Source organism: Jaculus jaculus, chromosome 9, assembly GCF_020740685.1.
Source record: "Jaculus jaculus isolate mJacJac1 chromosome 9, mJacJac1.mat.Y.cur, whole genome shotgun sequence".
NCBI lineage: Eukaryota > Metazoa > Chordata > Mammalia > Rodentia > Dipodidae > Jaculus > Jaculus jaculus.
This window is the reverse complement of record NC_059110.1, coordinates 9,579,264-9,598,501: the sequence shown is the minus strand read 5'-3', so window position 1 is coordinate 9,598,501 and position 19,238 is coordinate 9,579,264. Positions and strand designations below refer to the sequence as shown.

At 49.0% G+C, this 19,238-nt stretch overlaps 1 protein-coding gene across 1 annotated transcript in view; it reads right to left on the bottom strand.

Annotated features, from left to right (window-relative positions):
- Positions 1-15,942: 15,942 nt before the first annotated feature.
- Positions 15,943-19,238, bottom strand: part of Tmem242 (transmembrane protein 242) — a 30,664-nt gene continuing 27,368 nt past the window's right edge. Inside the window, exon 4 of the mRNA XM_004651110.2 lies at positions 15,943-16,413. Within this exon, the coding sequence (XP_004651167.2) occupies positions 16,315-16,413 (99 nt within the window). The 3' untranslated portion in view covers positions 15,943-16,314. The remainder of the gene's footprint in view (positions 16,414-19,238) is intronic.

The window sequence follows — 19,238 nt, the reverse complement described above, 5'->3', positions numbered from 1 at the left end:
GCTGACCTGGAATTCACTATGGAGTCTCAGGCTGGCCTTGAACCCATGGCCATCCTCCAAGCTCTGCCTCCCAAGGGCTGGGATTAAAGGCGAACACTTTGATCACAAAGGCGGCTCCTTACAGACTTGTCACAGATTCTGGGGGAGGTACTCCTATCCTGAGGAGTTTGGAGGCGTGACAGGATGGACATAAGGCCTTAGAGAGGGCAAACTGTAGTCACAGGACTGAGAAATCCGGATCGTGCCCTGGGAGGGAAGCCGGAGGTGACCCCAGGAGTGAGGTGTGCTGAGGCCAAGGTGCTTTCCATGCATGCGTGCAGGCGGGCTGCATCCCGGGTTATGGGGGGACACGGCCTGTGTCCCAGGACCCGTGTCGCGCTCAGGGGTGGCACGTGGCGGCATCTGGGAGCCTCCGAGCCTCGGCCGGCCGGGTCCGGTCCAGACTGCAGCCTCGGATGGCGTGCATGGCCAGGGGGACCCGTGACCACACTTGGGGGACACGTGGACAGCTCGGGGTTGCTGGTGGCTTCCGATGGTGACAGTCCGCGAGATCCACCTTGGGCGTTTCCAGGATCCTTCGGTGGACCTAGTTCTCGGGAACGTGGCCACTTCGCGGACGGAGCTGGGGGCTCGAGGCTCTAGGGGCCCGCGTGTCCGCGGCCGCCGCGGGCTCGGACAGCGCCCCCTGTCGGGTCACCGCAGCTTGGCCTCCCGGACGCCTGGCGCTCGCCGCGACCGCAGCGACCGCGGGCCCGCAGCGCGGCCGCCCTCTGCTGGCCGCGGCGTGAACGACACCTGGGGCTTGCAGCTCAGGCCCAGTCCACGCGGTGGGCGTCGCGCAGAAGCGCGGACACCGCGTGACAGGGGGCTTGGTGGGAGGGACAGGCTATGCTCCACGCCTTCCTCGTAGGAGGAAGACTCTCCAGTCCCACGGTCGCGGCAGTCCGCCTCATTTGTCACTGCGTGGCATGCTCCCTGGGCGGTCAGCTTATAAGGACAATCAATAGTCATTGAAATGGGGCAGAGCGCTTCTAATCAAATATAACTTCATCTGAACTTGGTAAGGTCAGCAAGGACTCTGTCCCCAAAGAAAGTCACACGTGGGGTCTCATGTAGGCAGGGGTCAGGACTTCAAGGTAACTTTTTTTTTTTTTTAAAAATTATATTTATTTATTTATTTGTTTAATTTGAGAGCGAAAGAAAGGCAGAGAAAGTGGACATGCCACGGCCTCTAGCCACTGTGAACAAACGCCAGGTGCACGCGCCACCTTGTGCAGCTGGCTTACGTGGGTACTGGGGAATTGAACCTTGGTCCTTGGGCTTCGTAGGCAAACATCTTAACGGCTAAGCCGCCTCTCCAGCCCCAAGGTAGCTTTTGTGGAGTCACACCTCAAACACAGCAGCCATGTTTGGAATGGGTGTGACGTGTGCAAAGTGCAAAGTGCAGAGGAAACTGCGGACCCTGCTTGCTCCGGGGGCAGAGAACACGTAACCAAGGGGTCCTGGGCAGGCAACGCTTGGTGTGTGCGGGGCCGGGGCAAGGAAGATGCCTACGTGTCTACTTTCCTAGGGCAAGATTGTAACATGGGGACTTCTTGGGATTGTAAATCCAATCCTTAGGCACCAGTATTTTTATCAAGCTTTAAAACAGAAACAGGGCTGGAGAAATGGCTTAGCAGTTAAGGTGCTTGCCTGCGAAGCCTAAGGACCAAGGTTCGATTCTCCAGGTCCCACGTAAGCGATATGCACAAGGCGGCGCATGAGTCTGGAGTTCGTTTGCAGTGTCTAGAGGCCCTGGCATGCCCATTCTCTCCCCCACTCTCTGTCCCTAATAAATAAATAAAAATAAATAAATACTAAAAAAAAATAAAAGAGAGGTCTCCCCCACCACTTTTTCTAATTATAAGAAGTGCTAGCCACACCTGTAAAGGACAGAGCACAGAAAAGTGTAAAGAAGGGTTGGATGTCACCCTAATCCTAGTTCCCAGTGATGATGTCATGGGAATTAAAGCATCTGTAACATGCAGATGGGGGTCGATGGTGCTGTTTTTATTGAAAATAATGCTATGAGCCAGCGTTCCTGTAGCCATGATATTTTTATTATTTATTTTGAGAGAGAGAGAAAAGAAAAACAGTGAGAGAGAGAGAGAGAAAGAAAGAGAGAGAGAGAGAGAGAGAGAGAGAGAGAGAGAATGGGCTCTCCAGGGCCTTCAAGCTACTGCGAATAAACTCCAGACACATGGCCCCCTTGTGTGCATGTGCGACATTGCATGCTTGCATCATTGTGCATCTGGCTAGTGGAACCCAGAGGTTCCAACAGGAGTTCTTAGGCATCGCAGGCAAGTGCTGTAACCACTAAGCCATCTCTCCAGCCCTGTAGCAATGACATCTATCATCACTTTGTAAATCCAGTTTCTTCCTTCCTTTCTTTTTAATGAGGGAGAGAATTGGCATGCCAGGGCCTCCAACCACTGCAGTTGAACTCCAGATGCATGTGGGATCTGGAGAGTAGACCATAGGTCCTTAAGGCTTCGCAGGCAAGCACTTTAATGGCCAAGCCATGTCTCCAGCCCTGTAAATCCCGTTTCTAAGATGTTATTAAGAGGACTGTTTGTTGCCAGGGTGGAGTAACACGTGCCTGTATTCCCAGCAACTTGAGATGCTGAGGTGGGAAAAGTTCCAGACCTGCCTGGGCCACCTATGGGATCATCTCACCAAAACAAAACAGGAACAGCAAAAGGACTTGTCATGCTTTAAAATGTCAGTTAGGAGGGCTTGGTGGCTCTGTAAGGGACCGATGCTTTGCTCACATGGTTGAAGAGGAAGAGGAAGAGGAAAGGCAGATCTCTTCAGAGAAGCCCAGATGAACTTGGGGAAGGCTGTCCCATGAGGAAGAAGACATAAACATGGTGGGTAACTACAGTCGCAGCTGAATAATGGACCAAGTAGCATCTCCAGAGGGTGGGAATGAGGAAAGAGGCCGGGGCTATGGGGCCAGAATCAGGACCAAACTAGAATCAGACAAGAAGTGAAGGTGGGGAGATCAGAACTAGATTTGGGAATGTCCTGTAGCTCCAGTTGGGACAGCAGATGGGGCTCACTGGGCTCATTGGTGGCTTAACGGAGCCAGAGATGGTGAGTGCGTGTGTGCATGTATATGCACGTGTGTGGGCACATGTGTGGTTATAGCTTCTTTTCATTAAGTGGTAAAATATCTAATCTCATAGGATAATATTTCCAAGTAAAAAATTAGAGCACGAGAAAAAGGTGTCGTTTGAAGTGTTTCTCATGTGTGAATTTCCTCAGCTTAGGCGAGAAGTTCTTTTGTCCAATCCCCAGATTTTATGCAATGCTTGCCAAAGACAGGGCCTCGCAGAGAGCCCTGCTTACAAGTCGTGTTTACACACTGCCTGCCCTTCAGTGACTTCACAGTTAGGAGTCCAGGCTTCTAGCAAGCCAGGATCTTTTATAGAAACAAAACCTTAAAAGTATGTGGTGGGTGCACAAGATGCTTTGTTTAGTATTTACGTCAAAATGCCTAGTCAGCCAGGTGTGGTGGTGCACGCCTTTGATCCCAGCAGTTGGGAGGCAGAGGTGGGAGGATCACCATGAGTTCAAGGCCACCCTGGGAATACAGAGTGAATTCCAGGTCAGCCTGAGCTAGAGTGAGGCCCTACCTCAAAAAACAAAACTAAAAGAAAATGCCTAGTCAGAATTTCAGATACTCTCTGAAATAAGAAAGTAACAGCAGAAAGGTTTAAACAGTGTTTATTTATTTTAAAATATTATTTATTTATTTAAGAGAGAAAGAGGGAAGGGGGAAAATGGACATGCCAGGCCCTCCAGCCACTGCAAATGAACTCCAGATGCATGCACCACCTTGTGTATCTAGCCTTACATGGGTATTGGAGAATCAAACCTGGGTCCTTTGGCTTTGATGGCAAGTGCCTTAACCGCTAAGCCATCTCTCCAGCCCTTATTCTTTATTTATAATTCATATCCTGTCTGGTTCTAAAAAGGTCAGATGTAGTTTCCAATAACAGCCGTGTACACGGTAAGGTGCACGGTGGGGAGAGAAAATGGAAAACTTGCACAGAAGGAGGAGGGGAGCAAAGAAGGTAGTAGCATGAATCAAGATTCAGTTCAGTTCCAGGCTCCCTGATAGATAGGCAGAGATGGCAAGGAGGAGGCTTGGAGGCCTCTCCTTATCTGAGAAGACAAAGTAGCAAAGCAGCTGATTCTCTCACGGGGTCCTGTGTTCACTTTTTTGACCCCCTCCCCACCCCAGAAGGGCCCCTGAACACGGCAATGAGTGGGGCCACATGCCTCACCTCTGGCTAGGATAGCAGGCGCAGCAGTCAGGGTGCGGAAGAGGGCCTGCGCTTTAGAGTGGGCCAAGAGGTGTCCCAGGCCAGGCGAAGGTCTGGCTCATAGCCCAGGGCTTCCTCCTCCAGATCCCCAAGGTCAGGGCCCCGCCAGTTCAAAGATGTTCATAGCTCTGGGCTGGAGAAGTGGTCATGGTGGGAGGCTCCGGGGCACAGGAGGCCTTGGGCTGCACAGGTTGGTGTCTGTACCAATGTACAGTGCAGGTTGGCGCTTGGGTCGAGGGGAATGAAGAGGCCATGGGGCCAGGCCAGCTCTGCCCTGCCATAGGTCTCTGAGGAGTCCGAGCGTTCTGTGCCAAGGTGTGGCAGTATGGAGGATGAAGCTGTGTTGAGGACCAAAGAGCTGATGCATGGTTGTGGCGCCAGGGCCTCCGTCTCTGTTCTTGCCTCTGGCTGTGCAAATGCTCCGATTTCCTTCCCATCTACTGCCTTGGTTAATGGGAAATGAGTGACTTTGTCAGTCAGACAGGGGCTTTACTTTGAGCTGTTTATTAGAGGTGTGACCTTGGATCACTTTTTTTCCCCCACCTGGCTTGAAGCTCAGCCATGTGACCTTGGGAGAAGGTCCTTGATCTCTCCATGCCTCAGTTTCCCTCAGCATAATGACGGTGTCCATCTTGTGGGGCTGTGAGGCTTGCAGGCATAAAGCTTTTCTAACAGTTCCTGAATCTGGCAAATACTCCGTAGGTGCTGTTGCTGTCACTGTTACTAGGATCCACCACTGTGCGCACCCCCCGCCCCCCGCCCCACCCATGGGTCTATCTAGTCTCCCAGTGGGACTCGGTACAGGCCCAGATCCCCTGCTGTGTCTCCTGGTGTTCAGTGCTAAGTGTCCCTCGAGGGACCTGGCATGCAGCTGCCTGTGGGTCATGATCCCGATCCCTGGCACCCAGCTCAGCCCTGCGCCCCTCTCCCGCAGAGCTTGTACAGAAACCGTTGCACGAAGGAGCCTGTGCGGAGGCTGGGCCCACAGCCACCGTTCAAGCCCAGCTCTCCACCTGCAGAGACTGTGAGGCGGTTCTTCTACAGCTCTGTTCTTGCTCCCGGTGTCTCTCCTTTATCAAAGGGACGGAAGCTCCACGGCTCTCTAAGGGGGTGCAGTGCACAGCCCGTGAACTCCAGCTCCCCGCCATTCCAGCTCCTGTGAGTCCAGAGTCCGGGGACTCCGCGCCCCCTGCTGGCTGCCCTGGTTCTCTCCTTCGCTCCAGTTTCCTTCTCCCTGGAAGGAAATCGGAGCCACCAGGTACTGACCAAACACGTCATGATCGTGCTTTGGATACGTAAATGAATCGAGTGAGTGAAAGAAAATATCACTTGTCACAAGTTCCCAAATCTTACTAGACTTTCCATTTGCAGAGCTGACAGGCCAAGCCTGTGCCTCTTAGTGACCAGCCCAGGCCTCTTATAAACTGGTCCTAGCCCACCTGCAGTGGCCAGTCGCTCAGTCGCCTTCATTGGAGTTAGGATCACTATGGGGCCAACCCCTGGACAAATCTGTGAAGGAGTTTCTAGACTAGGTTATCTGAGGTGGGAAGACCCACCCTAACTGTGGGCCTGGACAGAATCAAAGGAGGTGATTGGACACACCTTTAATCCCAGCACTCAGGTAGCAGAGGTAGGAGGATTGCTGTGAGTTCGAGGCCAGCCTGGGACTGTAGTGTGGGATCCAGGTTAACCTGAGCTAGAGTGAGACCCTACCTTGAAATAAAGAAAGAGAGGAAGTAAGGAAGAGAGGAAGGCAGGCAGGCAGCAAGGTTCATCTCTCTGCTTCCTGGTATGGACTGAATGTGACCAGCATCTGAGCTCCTAAAGGCATGCTTTCTCCGCCATGACGGGCTGGATCCCCTGGAGCTGTGAGACGCACTGGGGTCTGGGCAGAACTTGTGGGCCAGCACAGGGCTCCAAAGCAGACTGCTGAGTGCAAAGCCAGCCCCTGACCTTGTGTGACTGGCACATCAGACCAATGGGCAACAAAAGCATCTGCAGAGAATATGCGCAATACACCCAGGCCCACATTCCACCCCGGGTGCGTGGACACAGGCTGAGTTGGGGAGCCCTGCTGGAGGGGTCAGCGGTCTGTGTGAACTAGCCTCCTAGCTTGTGGGCAGAGCAGTGGGGTGAACTGATGGGCCGTGTTCAACCCAATGTGGAGGCATCCCAGCCTTTCCTCCCATCCCTTTGTTTTTATTTTATTTATTAGAGAGAGAGAGAGAGAATTGGCTTGTCAGGTCATCAGCCACTACAATCAAACGCCAGAAGCTTGCGCCACCTGGTGGGCATGTGCGACCTTGCGCTTGCCTCATCTTTGTGTGTCTGGTTTATGTGGGATCTGGAGAGAGTCTGAACATGGGTCCTTAGGCTTCACAGGCAAGCGCCTTACCGGCTAAGCCATCTCTCCAGCCCCCTCAGGTTCCTTTACATGCTCAGTGGTCGCTCAGAGCTCACACGAATACAGTGGAGGCAAGGATGTCTCCAATAATGCTCAGCCCCGAACCTGGGTGTGTGGGGGGGTTCCCCACATATTGCACGCAGGTGAAAGGGTGATGCTGTAGAAGTCCAAGCACTGGGGGGCTGGAGGTGTGTGCTCTGACAGAACCTGGAGTGAAGGGTCCCAGGGGCTGCACGGGATAGGGCGCTCCACTGTGCCAGCCGTGTAGGCTGGGGCACGGGTGCTGTGCCCGTTACATGAAGCACTTACACACACCATCTCACTGGCAGGGCGAGGTGGGACTGTGCGCACCTTAGACACACAGGCAGTGAGCCCACACTGGGTCATTTGCCCTGAGGCACCTTGGTTGTGTCTTCAGGTGGAAGGCAGCCCTGGTGCAGAGACCGAAGGGGCAGAGGCTGTGGCCAGGCGGAAAGGGGGCCGGAGGTGAAGGGACTCCGGTGTCCTCCTCTCCCCTCACCCCGCGGGCTTGGAATCATGACGCCTTAACCACAGAGAGAATGTTTATTGGTGTAAAATGGCATAGAACTGACTGTGGGTAACTGGCATGAATCAATGAGCGTTAGAGTTGCAGTCCAGGCAGACGTCAGGCGGGCACCGAGAGCCACCTGGACAGAGCTGCGGGAAGTGCTTTTGCCTCCCAGGCTTGCCTGGCCACTGACCATACCCGTCCCTGGGCTCCTAACTCCGGGCCTCAGGATGGCACAGCCCTTGGCCTACTGAGCAGTTTCTGAGTAGGTGATTTTAGGAGTTTGGAGCCCCAAGAAATAAAGCACTGGTCGGGACAGGCCAGGGTCCAGAAGATGTTCTACCTGTCATGTTAAAGAAAGACAGAAAACCCTAGTTTTAATTTGGGTGCTTACAGCCCAGGCACGGCGTGGGGCATCACACACTGAAACTGAAAGGATATTAACCTGGCAGCTGAACTTCTCTAATAATTCCCACTGCCTCCTGGCAGACACGGTCCCAGAAAACCAGCTGACCCGGGGGTTTGTCATGCTACCTAATTAAGGTGTGATGGCATTCAGCTTAGAATAATTTAGTGACTGGAGAAAAGCTAGGCTGTGAGACTGAGGTTGACATTGGGGGCACAAACTAGAGAGGCTCAGTGGAAGTATTGGACTTTCTAGGGTGTTTTAGGTTCAAGGGAGGTGGATAGCTGGTTGGTTTCCTCTAATTTATTCCAGGACAGCTGTGGCCAGCGCATTCCCGGCCACCCTTCTTGTTTCTCATTCTCTCAGGCTAAAACTTCAAATCAGCGTCTGGATACGAAGCCGACCTCTCCACCCGAGAAGGAAGAGCCAGTACTGCAGATGGACAGAGGTTTCTGAAAGAAGTGAGACGCCCATGGAGCATGTAGAGCTCCTGCATTTGGGGAGTCTCAAGGACATGGTGCCGGGTGAGGGTGTGCCTCTCCTGGGTGAGGACTGTGGTCACATGAAAGCCCGTGTTTGTTTGATCTTCACTGCACCCATTTCATAGGTCGGAGATGGGAATCCATTAGGAATTGAACAGATGACATTTAATCTTCAAATTGTCTGATCATAGGGGCTGAGGAGATGGCTCAGTCATAAAATTGGGATTCTACTTGTGATTTCAGCACCAGGGAGGTGGAGACAGGAAGATCCCTGGGGCTTGCTGGGCAGCCAGTCTAGCCCAATTGGTGAGCTTGTCTCAAGAAAAGGTGGACAGCATTCCTGAGGTTTCCCTCTGGCTTCCACATGCACACATGTGTGCACACTAACACATGCATCCATACACATGAGCATGTGTGCACACAAAGTAAAAATTTTAAAAAAATACCTGCAAGGATGCAGGAAGTAATTATGATTTAAATGTCATTTTCTTTCTTTCTTTTCTTTTCCTTCTTTCTTTCTTTCTTTCTTTTTTTTTTTTTGGTTTTTCAAGGTAGGGTGTCACTCTAGCCCAGGCTGACCTGGATTTCACTATGTAGTCTCAGGGTGGCCACGAACTCACGGCGATCCTCCTACCTCTCCCTCCCGAGTGCTGGGATTAAAGGCGTGCGCCACCACACCCAGCATCATTTCCATTTTTTTGAGCTTTGTTAGGTGGTGCAGGACTCATGGATGAGAAGGAAAACTTTCACCAGGACCTCCTTGTGCCCCAAGTGCAACCATTTGGACCCACATTTATCTGGTGGGCCTGGACCTGGTCCTGAAGAAACAACCAGCAGACGCTGTTCTCCCCTCAAGGATGCGGGTGTTTCTCTGAGGTATCTCTAATCCTGGGCTTTTAAACTCAGCCCTCACTCCTGCTCCTGTGGTAACATCTGAGCAGCTTAAGTAACCTACTCCTGCGTAGAATGTGGGCTCCATTCCCTCCCGTGTCTGTCGGTCTTATCATCGCTGTAACCAGATATTTGGCAGAAACAACCCCTGGAAGAACTTTCTTTGGCTCACAGTTTCAGAGGGCCAGTCCATCACGGTCAGAAGCTGAATCGTCAGAGCCATTCGATCCTGAAAGCCAGGAAGACAGAAAGTACCAGAAACAGTGTGTCACAAGTGACCCGCTCCCTTCCAGCTAGGCCCCACCCACTACCTTTCACCACCTCCCAAAAATGTTATCAATCCTCTTATGAATCCATCGAGAGATCAAGTCAGAGCCTGCATGATCTCCCTGGCACTGGAAATTTCTCACACACACAGAGGTGTGCTTTATTCTTCTCATACTCCTGTCTCTATCCCGTCAAGTTGACAAGATTAATCATTATAACCCCTGAACGCAGAGACGTTGAGCTCTGACAACTCCCAGGGTAATGTCCTGGTATGTGGGAGACATGAGGTAAATACAGTGCAAGTTCACTTATTGGGCAGACCAAGTACTGGCAAACTGAAGTGTGTGCGTGTGTGTTTCTCATGTAGTGTGACTCACCTACTCACATCTTCTGAACACCAACAGTGCTGTTTACAAGTAGGAGCTGGAAGGTTTGATAACACTATCATTTGATTTTTAAAACATCTGTGATGGGCTAGAGAAATGGCGTAGCAGTTAAGGCAGTTGCCCACAAAGCCTAAGGACCCACGTTTGATTCCCCAGGACCCACGTAAGCCAGATGCACAAGGCAGCACATGTGTTTGGAGTTTGTTTGCATTGGCTGGAGGCCCTAGCATGCCATTCTCTCTCTCAAATATATAAATAAAACATTTTTACACAAGGGACACCTATTTAAAAAAATCAGTGGAAGGGGAAGAGGGCTGCCCACAAGTGAACTGAGAGCAAAGGTTTGATTTTCTGACAAGAGGTCTTCTAGCATTCAAGAGCTCTACTACCCTAGAATTTTCTCGGCTCTGTAACTTCTATGGACTTGAGAAGGGTCTCTGAGGCGTTGAGGGCTGAAGGGCCACGGTGACCCTCCTGCCTGCGGGTTCCTGATGAGGTGAGAGTTCTGCTCAGAGAACAAGCTGTAGCTAGCATCCCGCCCTGTTAACAGGAACAATTCGAGAAGATAATCAGTGGCGATAAAAATAAACACACTCCCATAATCCAGCTTGGCAGAGCACAGGGCCAAGCTGCAACGTTAGCACAATTCTGTAAGGACGGACATGAAATCAAGCTTTCCTGGAACTCACTTGGATCCTCCTATCTCAGCCTCCTGAGTACTGGGATTAAAGCCAGCTCAACATTTAAAAAAAAATTTTTTTTTTTTTTAATTTTTTAGTAGGGCATGTTTGCCGAACACTGGCGAATGAGGTCCAGAGCCTTGTAGTTCAGACACGCTGCTGGGTGTGTCCTGTGTCACCTGACAGGCTGTGTGGTGGTTTGATTCAGGTGTCCCCCATAAGCTCAGGTGTTCTGAATGCCAGGTTCCCAGCTGATGGAGATTTGGGAATTAACGCCTCCTGGAGGGAGTGTATTGTTGGGGGCGGGCTTATGGGTGTTACAGCCAGTTTCCCCTTGCCAGTGTTTGGCACACTCTCCTGTTGCCACTGTCCACCTTATGTTGGCCAGAGGGTGATGTCCACCCTCTGCTCATGCCATCGTTTTCCCTGCCATCATGGAGCTTCCCCTCAAGCCTGTAAGCCAAAACACACCTCTTTTTCCCCACAAGCTGCTCTTGGTTGGGTGATTTCTCCCAGCAGTGCAAACCGGACTGCACCACGCTGAGAATCTGGGAAACCGCTCTCCAGCTCTGACGATGCAGGCAGCACAGACTCCTCCCTACAGCGTTTCCGGAGGAGCAGGTAGCCCGTGGGAAAGGCCAAGTTTTCTCAGCAGGCCTGACTAGACTTTTCAGGAGAACCCAGTAAGGACGGCCTTTGTCTTTTTGTCTGAAGGTCCCTGTAACACCCACCTCCCTGTTGGTTACTCTTGGGCCATTGTTTTAAGGAAGTGCTCATGCCTCAGTAAATGCTAACAAGGCAAAGGACCTGACCCAGCTTATGTAAGGAAATGTAAATGAAGGCCCTCAATCACTTGGCCAATGTTGAAACCATGGTTTTTGGTAACTGCAATTCTAATTTTCTCCCAAAACTGAGTGATTCACCACTACCAGACAAAATTTGCTGCTAACTTCATTGTTACAGATTCCTGAAGGTGCCCGTGAGGGACAATTGATTTCCTCGTTGTGTGTGCTCACAAAATTACAGCCTTTAACAATGAATGCTAACACCACCAAATAGAGACCCCTGCACTTGCTGCACCTTTCAAAGACTCTTGGCAGGAAGCAAAAACACCCCCATTGAGCACGATAAAATTCTATCAAAATAGGATGTTTACTAGGGCTGGAGAGATGGCTTAGCGGTTAAGCGCTTGCCTGTGAAGCCTAAGGACCCCGGTTCGAGGCTCGGTTCCCCAGGTCCCACGTTAGCCAGATGCACAAGGGGGCGCACGCGTCTGGAGTTCATTTGCAGAGGCTGGAAGCCCTGGCGCGCCCATTCTCTCTCTCTCCCTTTATCTGTCTTTCTCTGTGTGTCTGTCGCTCTCAAATAAATAAATAAATAAATAAATAAATAAATAAAAATAGGATGTTTACTAACTTTCATGAGAAACTTAAGAATTTGAAGAAATAGTAGTATATTTACCTATACTCCACTGTTTCAAACAAATGTGAAAATAAATTTTTTTTTTCCTGAATCAAACCTAGGCAAGATTACATTTTGTCCCAAGTAAAATAGCTCCCTTCAGTAGATTTTAATTACTTTTGCCCCATGTGTTCCCCTTTAGGTCGTAAAGATTTATTGGCAAGCTCAGTCTCACACTGTGTATGAACCCAAGTCAGGCAGGTGAGGGACCAGGCGCCTTTGGGCTGTGTCAGCCCGTGTGGCAGTTAGAATGATGGTGGTGGTGGCCTGGCCTTGGTACATGTCTCTCTCTCTCCACGTCGCTGGAATCCTTGTCTCTCCTAGCCAAAGGTTGCTCAGCACTTTGCAAGACAGGTCCCATCCTCTAGCCGCACCCACCTCAGTTCATTTTGGAATCATATTTTCTTGACTCGGAAAAGCCCAAGGCAGCAGGAACTCACCCGGATGCAGTGCTTTGTAATCCCGAGGTCCGAGGAGCCGCTCCTCGCCGCCCACCATGTTTTCTCTGTGTGGCTTTCTCCAACAGTTCTTTTGAGCTGTGGTTCCAAGAGCAAAGAGAAACGGTGGCGCAAAGGAAGCCACATCTGAAGAAAGCCTCCTTAACGTTGGCTTAGACAGGAAATGGAAAACGGCCATGTGATCCCTCCTCTGAAGCATTTCTAGTGCTCAGTCTCCATGAAATGGATTGCTTATGGGGAGATAATGTCTGTTCTATTCCTTTTTAAGTCTGTGAAAAATGTCATCCTGGTTAATAGGGTGATTAAAACTCTTTATGCTCCATGAGATAAATGTGATTATGTTTGTCATACTTTACCCAAGATAAAGACAGCAAGGAAGGCAAACTTGAAATTCCACAACACTTCCTCTCTTCCATATCCAGGAACATTCAGAACTCAACACACAGATGGTACTTCACATAAAGAATAACATTATCTGTTAAACATTTTTCCTTCCCATTAACCAATTTAACAATATGCCTCTGGTATAAAAGGAATAGACAAATGACTAAATCTTCTGATATCTGAGTTCTGACTGTGGAAAAAAAATACTTTATCCATGTTGCTTGTTTTCTTTTCGAATTTTCATCTTTATTCATTTTTGCTTTTAAAATGTAATTGGAACTTGTGCCTGTTACTTCCTCTAGGGAATCTGTCCCTGTCACTCAGGTGACTCCAACATTCTATGGAAGTCCCTGGTCATCCACTAAGGACAACAGACGCAATGTTTAAGGACAGGACTATATGGCAGTCAGCATGCTGCATGGCCAGTCTTCACTCATCCTTCTGCATATGTTCCTTTAGGCCTCTGAGGTGCATGGTCCCATGGGAACACAGCATGCCAAGTATGGATGGCTCCTTCCGAGAGCCTGGCTGCCATCCGCACGGCTCCCTGCAGCAGCTGTGGCCACAACCACAGGGCCCTGCCTTCAAGGAGCTTATAGGGCAGGAAGTATTAGAGAGGCCTAACACATGGTTTTTTCTTTTCTTTTCTTTTCTTTTTTTTTTTCAAAGAGTTAGAGAGAGAGAGAATGGGTGCACCAGGACCCCGGGCCATTGCAAACAAACTCCAGATATATGTGCCACCTAGTACATCTGGCTTTAGGTAGGTCCCTGGGTCCTTTGGCTTTGCAAGCACCTTAACCACTAAGCAATCTCTCCAGCCTCGATTTCTCCTTTTGTCACTTCAGCAAACACGGACTTCTCATTTCCTCCTACCCAGTGGAGTCCTTGAGAGATCAGTAGGCATTCTGGTTCTGCTAGTTACAAGGAGCCATGGGTAGGACTCGTTCCATTCCGGGAGCTGCTCTCAGACACACTCTCATACAATTTGGCCCCTGCCTTTTGTTCACAGCACTCGAAGGCCAGAAACCTTCCCTACAGAGAATTAGTTAAAATGAAAGATGAGGGCTAGAGAGAAAGCCCAGTGGTTAAAGGCACTGGTTTGTAAAGCCTAGAGCCCAGGTTCGATTCCTCAGAACAGACATAACGCCAGGTACACTAAGTGGCACATGCATCTGAAGTGCATTTGCAGTGGCCGGAGTCCCTGGTGCACCCTTACTTACTCTCCCTGTCTCTTTCTCTCTCTACATATATATATATAATTTCTATATATAGAGAGAGAAAAGAAAGATGGGTAAAATTTTTTGCTGTGCCACACATGCTAATAAATTTCACAATCCTTTCTTTTTGGTCTTGGATTTTTAACAGGTTACATGTGAATCCCAGACACTGATTACACCTGTTTAATTAACAATACAGCAATTCTAACAGGCTAAGTTAGTCTAGAGAAAAATGTTACATTATGCACTTGACATTTCGTTTAAAAATTTTCCTTAGAACTAAAAGGTTTTGTGATAACGTAGATATCAAACGCACTTTATTAAACCTGATTGCTGACTAATTAGAGCCTAGTAATTCTGAAGAAGCTGTACACTGGTATTCAAGCAGTGCTTCTCTGGGCATAATGACATATTAAAGCATTTCTCGTCTTTAAAAAACTCCTAAAGTAGAAATAATTATATGCAGACATTATTTTTCATCAGCTTTCTGTAAGAGATCATAGAAGACATGAGAGATTGGGCTTGTGTGTTAAGAACTCACTTCAGAGGGCTGGGGAGATTGCTCAGTGGCTCAAGGCGCTTGCTCTGCAAGCCTGCTGACTGGAGTTCAAATCTCCAGAACCCGTGTCAACCTGGATGTGCAGTAGCACACGTGTCTATAACCACAGTGTGCTTATGGCAGTGGGAGACAGTCAGAAGAGGCCTGAAGCTCATGGGCTAGCTAGTCAGCCCTTCCCAGTGGTAGACAAGAGAGGCCATGTGTGGAAGGAGAAGGACCAATCCCCAGGTTATCCTCTGACCCCCAAATGTGCCCCGAGGTACATGAGCAGCACATGCCCACACACTGACAGTGAGCTAGCTTCATTAAGAAGGAGTGGTGGGGGACTGGAGAGATGGCTTAGCAGTTAAAGTGCTTGCCTGTGAAGCCTAAGGATCCATGTGGGACTCTCCAGGTCCCACATAAGCCAGATGCACAAGGTGATACAAGAGAGCAAGGCCACACATACTCACAAGGTGGCGCACACATCTGGAGTTTGATGGCAGTGGCTGGAGTGGTACCAAATACTTACCAGTGAGACCCAGTACTCACGTGACTTTCTGGTTAAAAATGTTTAAGATAGGCAACAATACAATATTTTTTTTTTTCTTTGATTTTTTGAGGTAGGGTCTCATTCTAGCCCAAGCTGACCTGGAATTCACTATGTAGTCTCAGGGTGGACTTGAACTCATGGTGATCCACCTACCTCTCGGCCTCCCAAGTGCTGGGATTAAAGGTGTGCACCACCATGCCTGACTCCACAGTACACTATTTTTACTTTGACAACTGAGACAAAACTAGTCAGTGTTCAGGGATCCAGAAGCAATTTTCCAAAAAAGGACATTTTATAGTCATGATATAATTATCTCTCCACATGACTGTACCTTCCAACTTGTCACAATGTTACTGGCTTTTTGTCCTGTGTATCAGAATACATGAAAGGCTGTCAGTGCGGAGGTTTGAAGCAGACGCTTCCCCCCTCCCCCCAAGCTCGTGTGCTCTGAAAGCGCGTTCCCAGCTGATGGCACTTTGGGAGGAGGAGCCTTGCTGGAGGTGTGTTGTTGGGGGCGGGCTCAGGGGTGTTTCAGGCAGCTCCCCCTTGTCAAAGTTCAGCTCGCTCTCCTGTTGCTGTTTTCCACCTGCTGTGGCAGAGGTGACCTCCATCCTCTGCCCATGCCACGCTTTCACCTGCCATCATGAAGCTTCCTTTGAGACTGGAAGCCAGAACAAACCCTTTCCTCCCACGAGCTAACTTCTAGTCAGGTAGTTTGTCCCAGCAACAGGAATGGAACTGCAATAATCACACACTTAAGTGATACATCTATGTATACTAGCTTCAAATCAGAACTGCTCAGGACAACAAGCCACGCCTATTTCCTGTACTGGATTGGCCTATCAATCTGCCACTTTGGAGACAGGCCAGTAGGATCATGTCTTTCAAATGCTCAGTCACATGCTGACAAGAAAGGTTCTTAAAACTCATTTAATTAGATATATCGAGGTTCAACTTCCGCTATGTATCTGCTTGTAAAGATTTTTTTTTATACTCTTATGATCAACTTTTTTTTTTCAAGTGTGAAAACGGGTTTATTGTTATAAACAGAAGTATTTCCTCTGGGACGCCTCTGAGTAATTATTTTTAAATAGTCTTAACTTTGGGAAAACATTCCTTCCCCCCCATAGACACAGACACGCAAAGATGGTTGCCGAGGGGCCATGAGTTCACCACCTGCGTGCACACATCCAGGCACGAGGCATCCCCAGTCCTTTCCTGTTTCAGCAGTGGTGTCTCCAAGGCCGCCTTCCTACAGCAGTGGTATCGGGATTCACCCAGGCTTGTCTCATTTGGATTTCAGCACTTCCTCCCACCCTACAGCTGGTTCAGAGTTCTTGGGAATCGTTGGGAATAGCGATTGCATTTTATTTCGGAATTCTTTCATCTAGAAGAAGGGGGAAAAAAATAAAATTAGAATTCAAAGGAAGAGAGAAATGGCTGCAGCTATCTATGCAAGGCAGCCCCTGAGCTGAGTGGAAAACATGTATGTCATTGCTCAGGGACGCAGAGCAGCAGGAAGACCAGTGGGAACTGAGGTCTGCATTCTAGCACCTTCACAGACCAAGGAGTATTCCTCTTTTTCTTCTGAGTATGAATCCAGACAATGTCACTCACAGCCTGGAAGGCAGTATATCTCAAATCAACAATCCCCCAGGATCTGTATTCCCTCTCAGAAGAATGGAAGGTAGGAAGGCTTTTGTACAGAAAGATACAATGGAAGATGAGATCTTATTTAAACATAAGATTCTGCCTAGGTCTTTAAAAGTTAGAATTCTAGAGATAGAGAGTAGAAAGAAATCCTGTAGTTAAATTAAGAACAAATCCATAAATGGCAGATATACTGGAATGTTCTTCAGTGCCAGATCATATGGACAAGCACATGCAAAAGCTTCTTCAAAGGTGTACAGCCCAAGAATCAGGGAGACTGAGAGACCACACTGCACGGTTCACTGTGTCTCAGTTCATCTGGGGCAACTGATCCCACTAAGGGGTAACCTGAGCGGTGGGGGACACTGACTTGTAAGAGAGAATAGTCTTCACATTAGATAGACCTAGCTGCACACTCCAATCCATCCTTTCTAAATTTTTTTGCTTATTTTTTATTTGAGAGTGATAGAGAGAAAGAGGCAGAGAGAGAGAGAGAGAGAGAGAGAGAGAGAGAGAGAGAGAGAGAGAGAGAATGGGCGTGCCAGAACCTCCAGCCACTGCAAACAAACTCCAGATGCATGCGCCCCCTTGTGCATCTGGCTAACGTGGGTTCTGGGGAACCGAGCCTCGAACTGGGGTCCTTAGGCTTCACAGGCAAGTGCTTAACTGCTAAGCCATCTCTCCAGTCCCCTTTCCAAATTTTTATACTTTGTTATTTATGAGAGAGAAAGAGAGAGATAAAAAGAGAAAAAGAGAGAGAGAGAGAGAGAGAGAGAGAGAGAGAGAATGAATGCCAGGATCTCTAGCCACTGCAAATAAACTCCAGAGACTTGCACCATCTTGTGCAACTGGCTTATCTAGGTGCTATGGAATCCAACCTGGGTCCTTAGGCTTCACAGGCAAGCACCTTAACCACTAAGCAATCTCTCCAGCCCCAATCCATCCTTTAAAAAAATATACAGTGCTACACAGGCTACAGTCACAGAGATATCAGTTCCCTCCAGGCTTACCTTCATAGTGCTGGAAAGAGCTATGGGAGGTGTTGGGGGACAAAAGTCACTCACCAACAGCATGAATAAGCAGGGGACTCTGCAGACTATGACATCAACTAGCCAGTCAAGAAGCACATACTTGGGGCTGGAGAGATGGCTTAGCAGTTAAGACATTTCCCTGCAAAGCCAAAAGACCTAGGTTCGATTCATCAGCACCCACGTAAACCAGATGCACAAAGTAGCACATGTGTCTGGAGTTCCCTTGCAGTGGCTAGAAGCCCCGGGGTGCCCATTCTCTCTCTCTCCCTTCCTCTTCCTCTAATAAATAAATTAAAATAAAATGAAGTACACACTTGAACAATAGTGGCACACAACTTTTGTAGATAACCAACTGTTCTCCAATTGGACATAAGACCTACTCAGTGGAAGAGAACTCATATCTGGTACTGGGAAACAAGTCAGAATCCCACGGACAGGAAACTCATAGATTCCAGAGAGAAGCTGTCACTGTTCTCTGGTAAGAAGAGTGGGCGCGCACACACAGAAAAGCCTCTCAAATAACTATGCATATCCCCTTTAATCCAAGCTGCTCTCACTCTTGAAGAATATTTTTACAGGTGGCAGACAAAACTGAGATCACATGAGCTTATGGGGAATATCTGATTCAAACCACCATACCAACATGGCAAAAAAAGATGGCTGCCTAATTCAAGACATACTACCTCTGTCATATCTGCCAGGGCCCAGGAGAATTGCAGAGGAAGTGGTGACAGAAATACTGCTCTCACTGCTAGCCTGACAACCAGCCCCAGGGCGATGGTGACAGACATCATCAAAACCCACCACAGCAGATAACCAGAGGTTATAGAGAACTCAACACTAAGATTGCTAACAGACCTACCTTGGCTCAGGGAGCACTGCAAAAGAGGGGGTAGAAAAACTGTAAGAGCCATAGTGGGTAGAAATACCCTGAAGCATGGTCCCCTCCTTCCCTCACACAGAATACCAATAATCTCACTGAGGAGATCCCCCAGGGAAACAGGAGCAGAGGCGAGGGGATAAACGAGTATAATCTATGAAAATATTTGTGTTTTTGTGTCTGAGTGCAAGCAAGCCTGTGGAGGTCAGAGGACAACTTTTGGGTCAGTCTTCGCCTTCTACTTCGTTTTGAGGCAGGGTGTTTTACTGGTCACTACTCTGTGACTTTCTGGGAAAGTCTCCTGTCCTCCAGCTTTTATATTGGGTGGCGGGGGGAGATCTGGGGATTCAGACTCGGGTACTCAGGGTTTCAGGGCAACCACTTTATCCACTGAGCCATCCCCCCTCCCTTATGCATTCTTCTCTATGTTTATGTTCTTGCCATGAAGGTATTATCTCAGCAGCATAGAGCAGTACAGGTTGAACCCCTCAGCCAGATCACACCTGTATTTTTCCTGAGGATACAAATCACAATCAGAACTGTGTCATCTTTGGCTATCGAGCCTTATTCTATGATCTGGCCACTATTACCATGTTGACCTAATGATCCCACTTCACAGAGAGGAGGGACAGATTCTCATTTTCTCTCCTC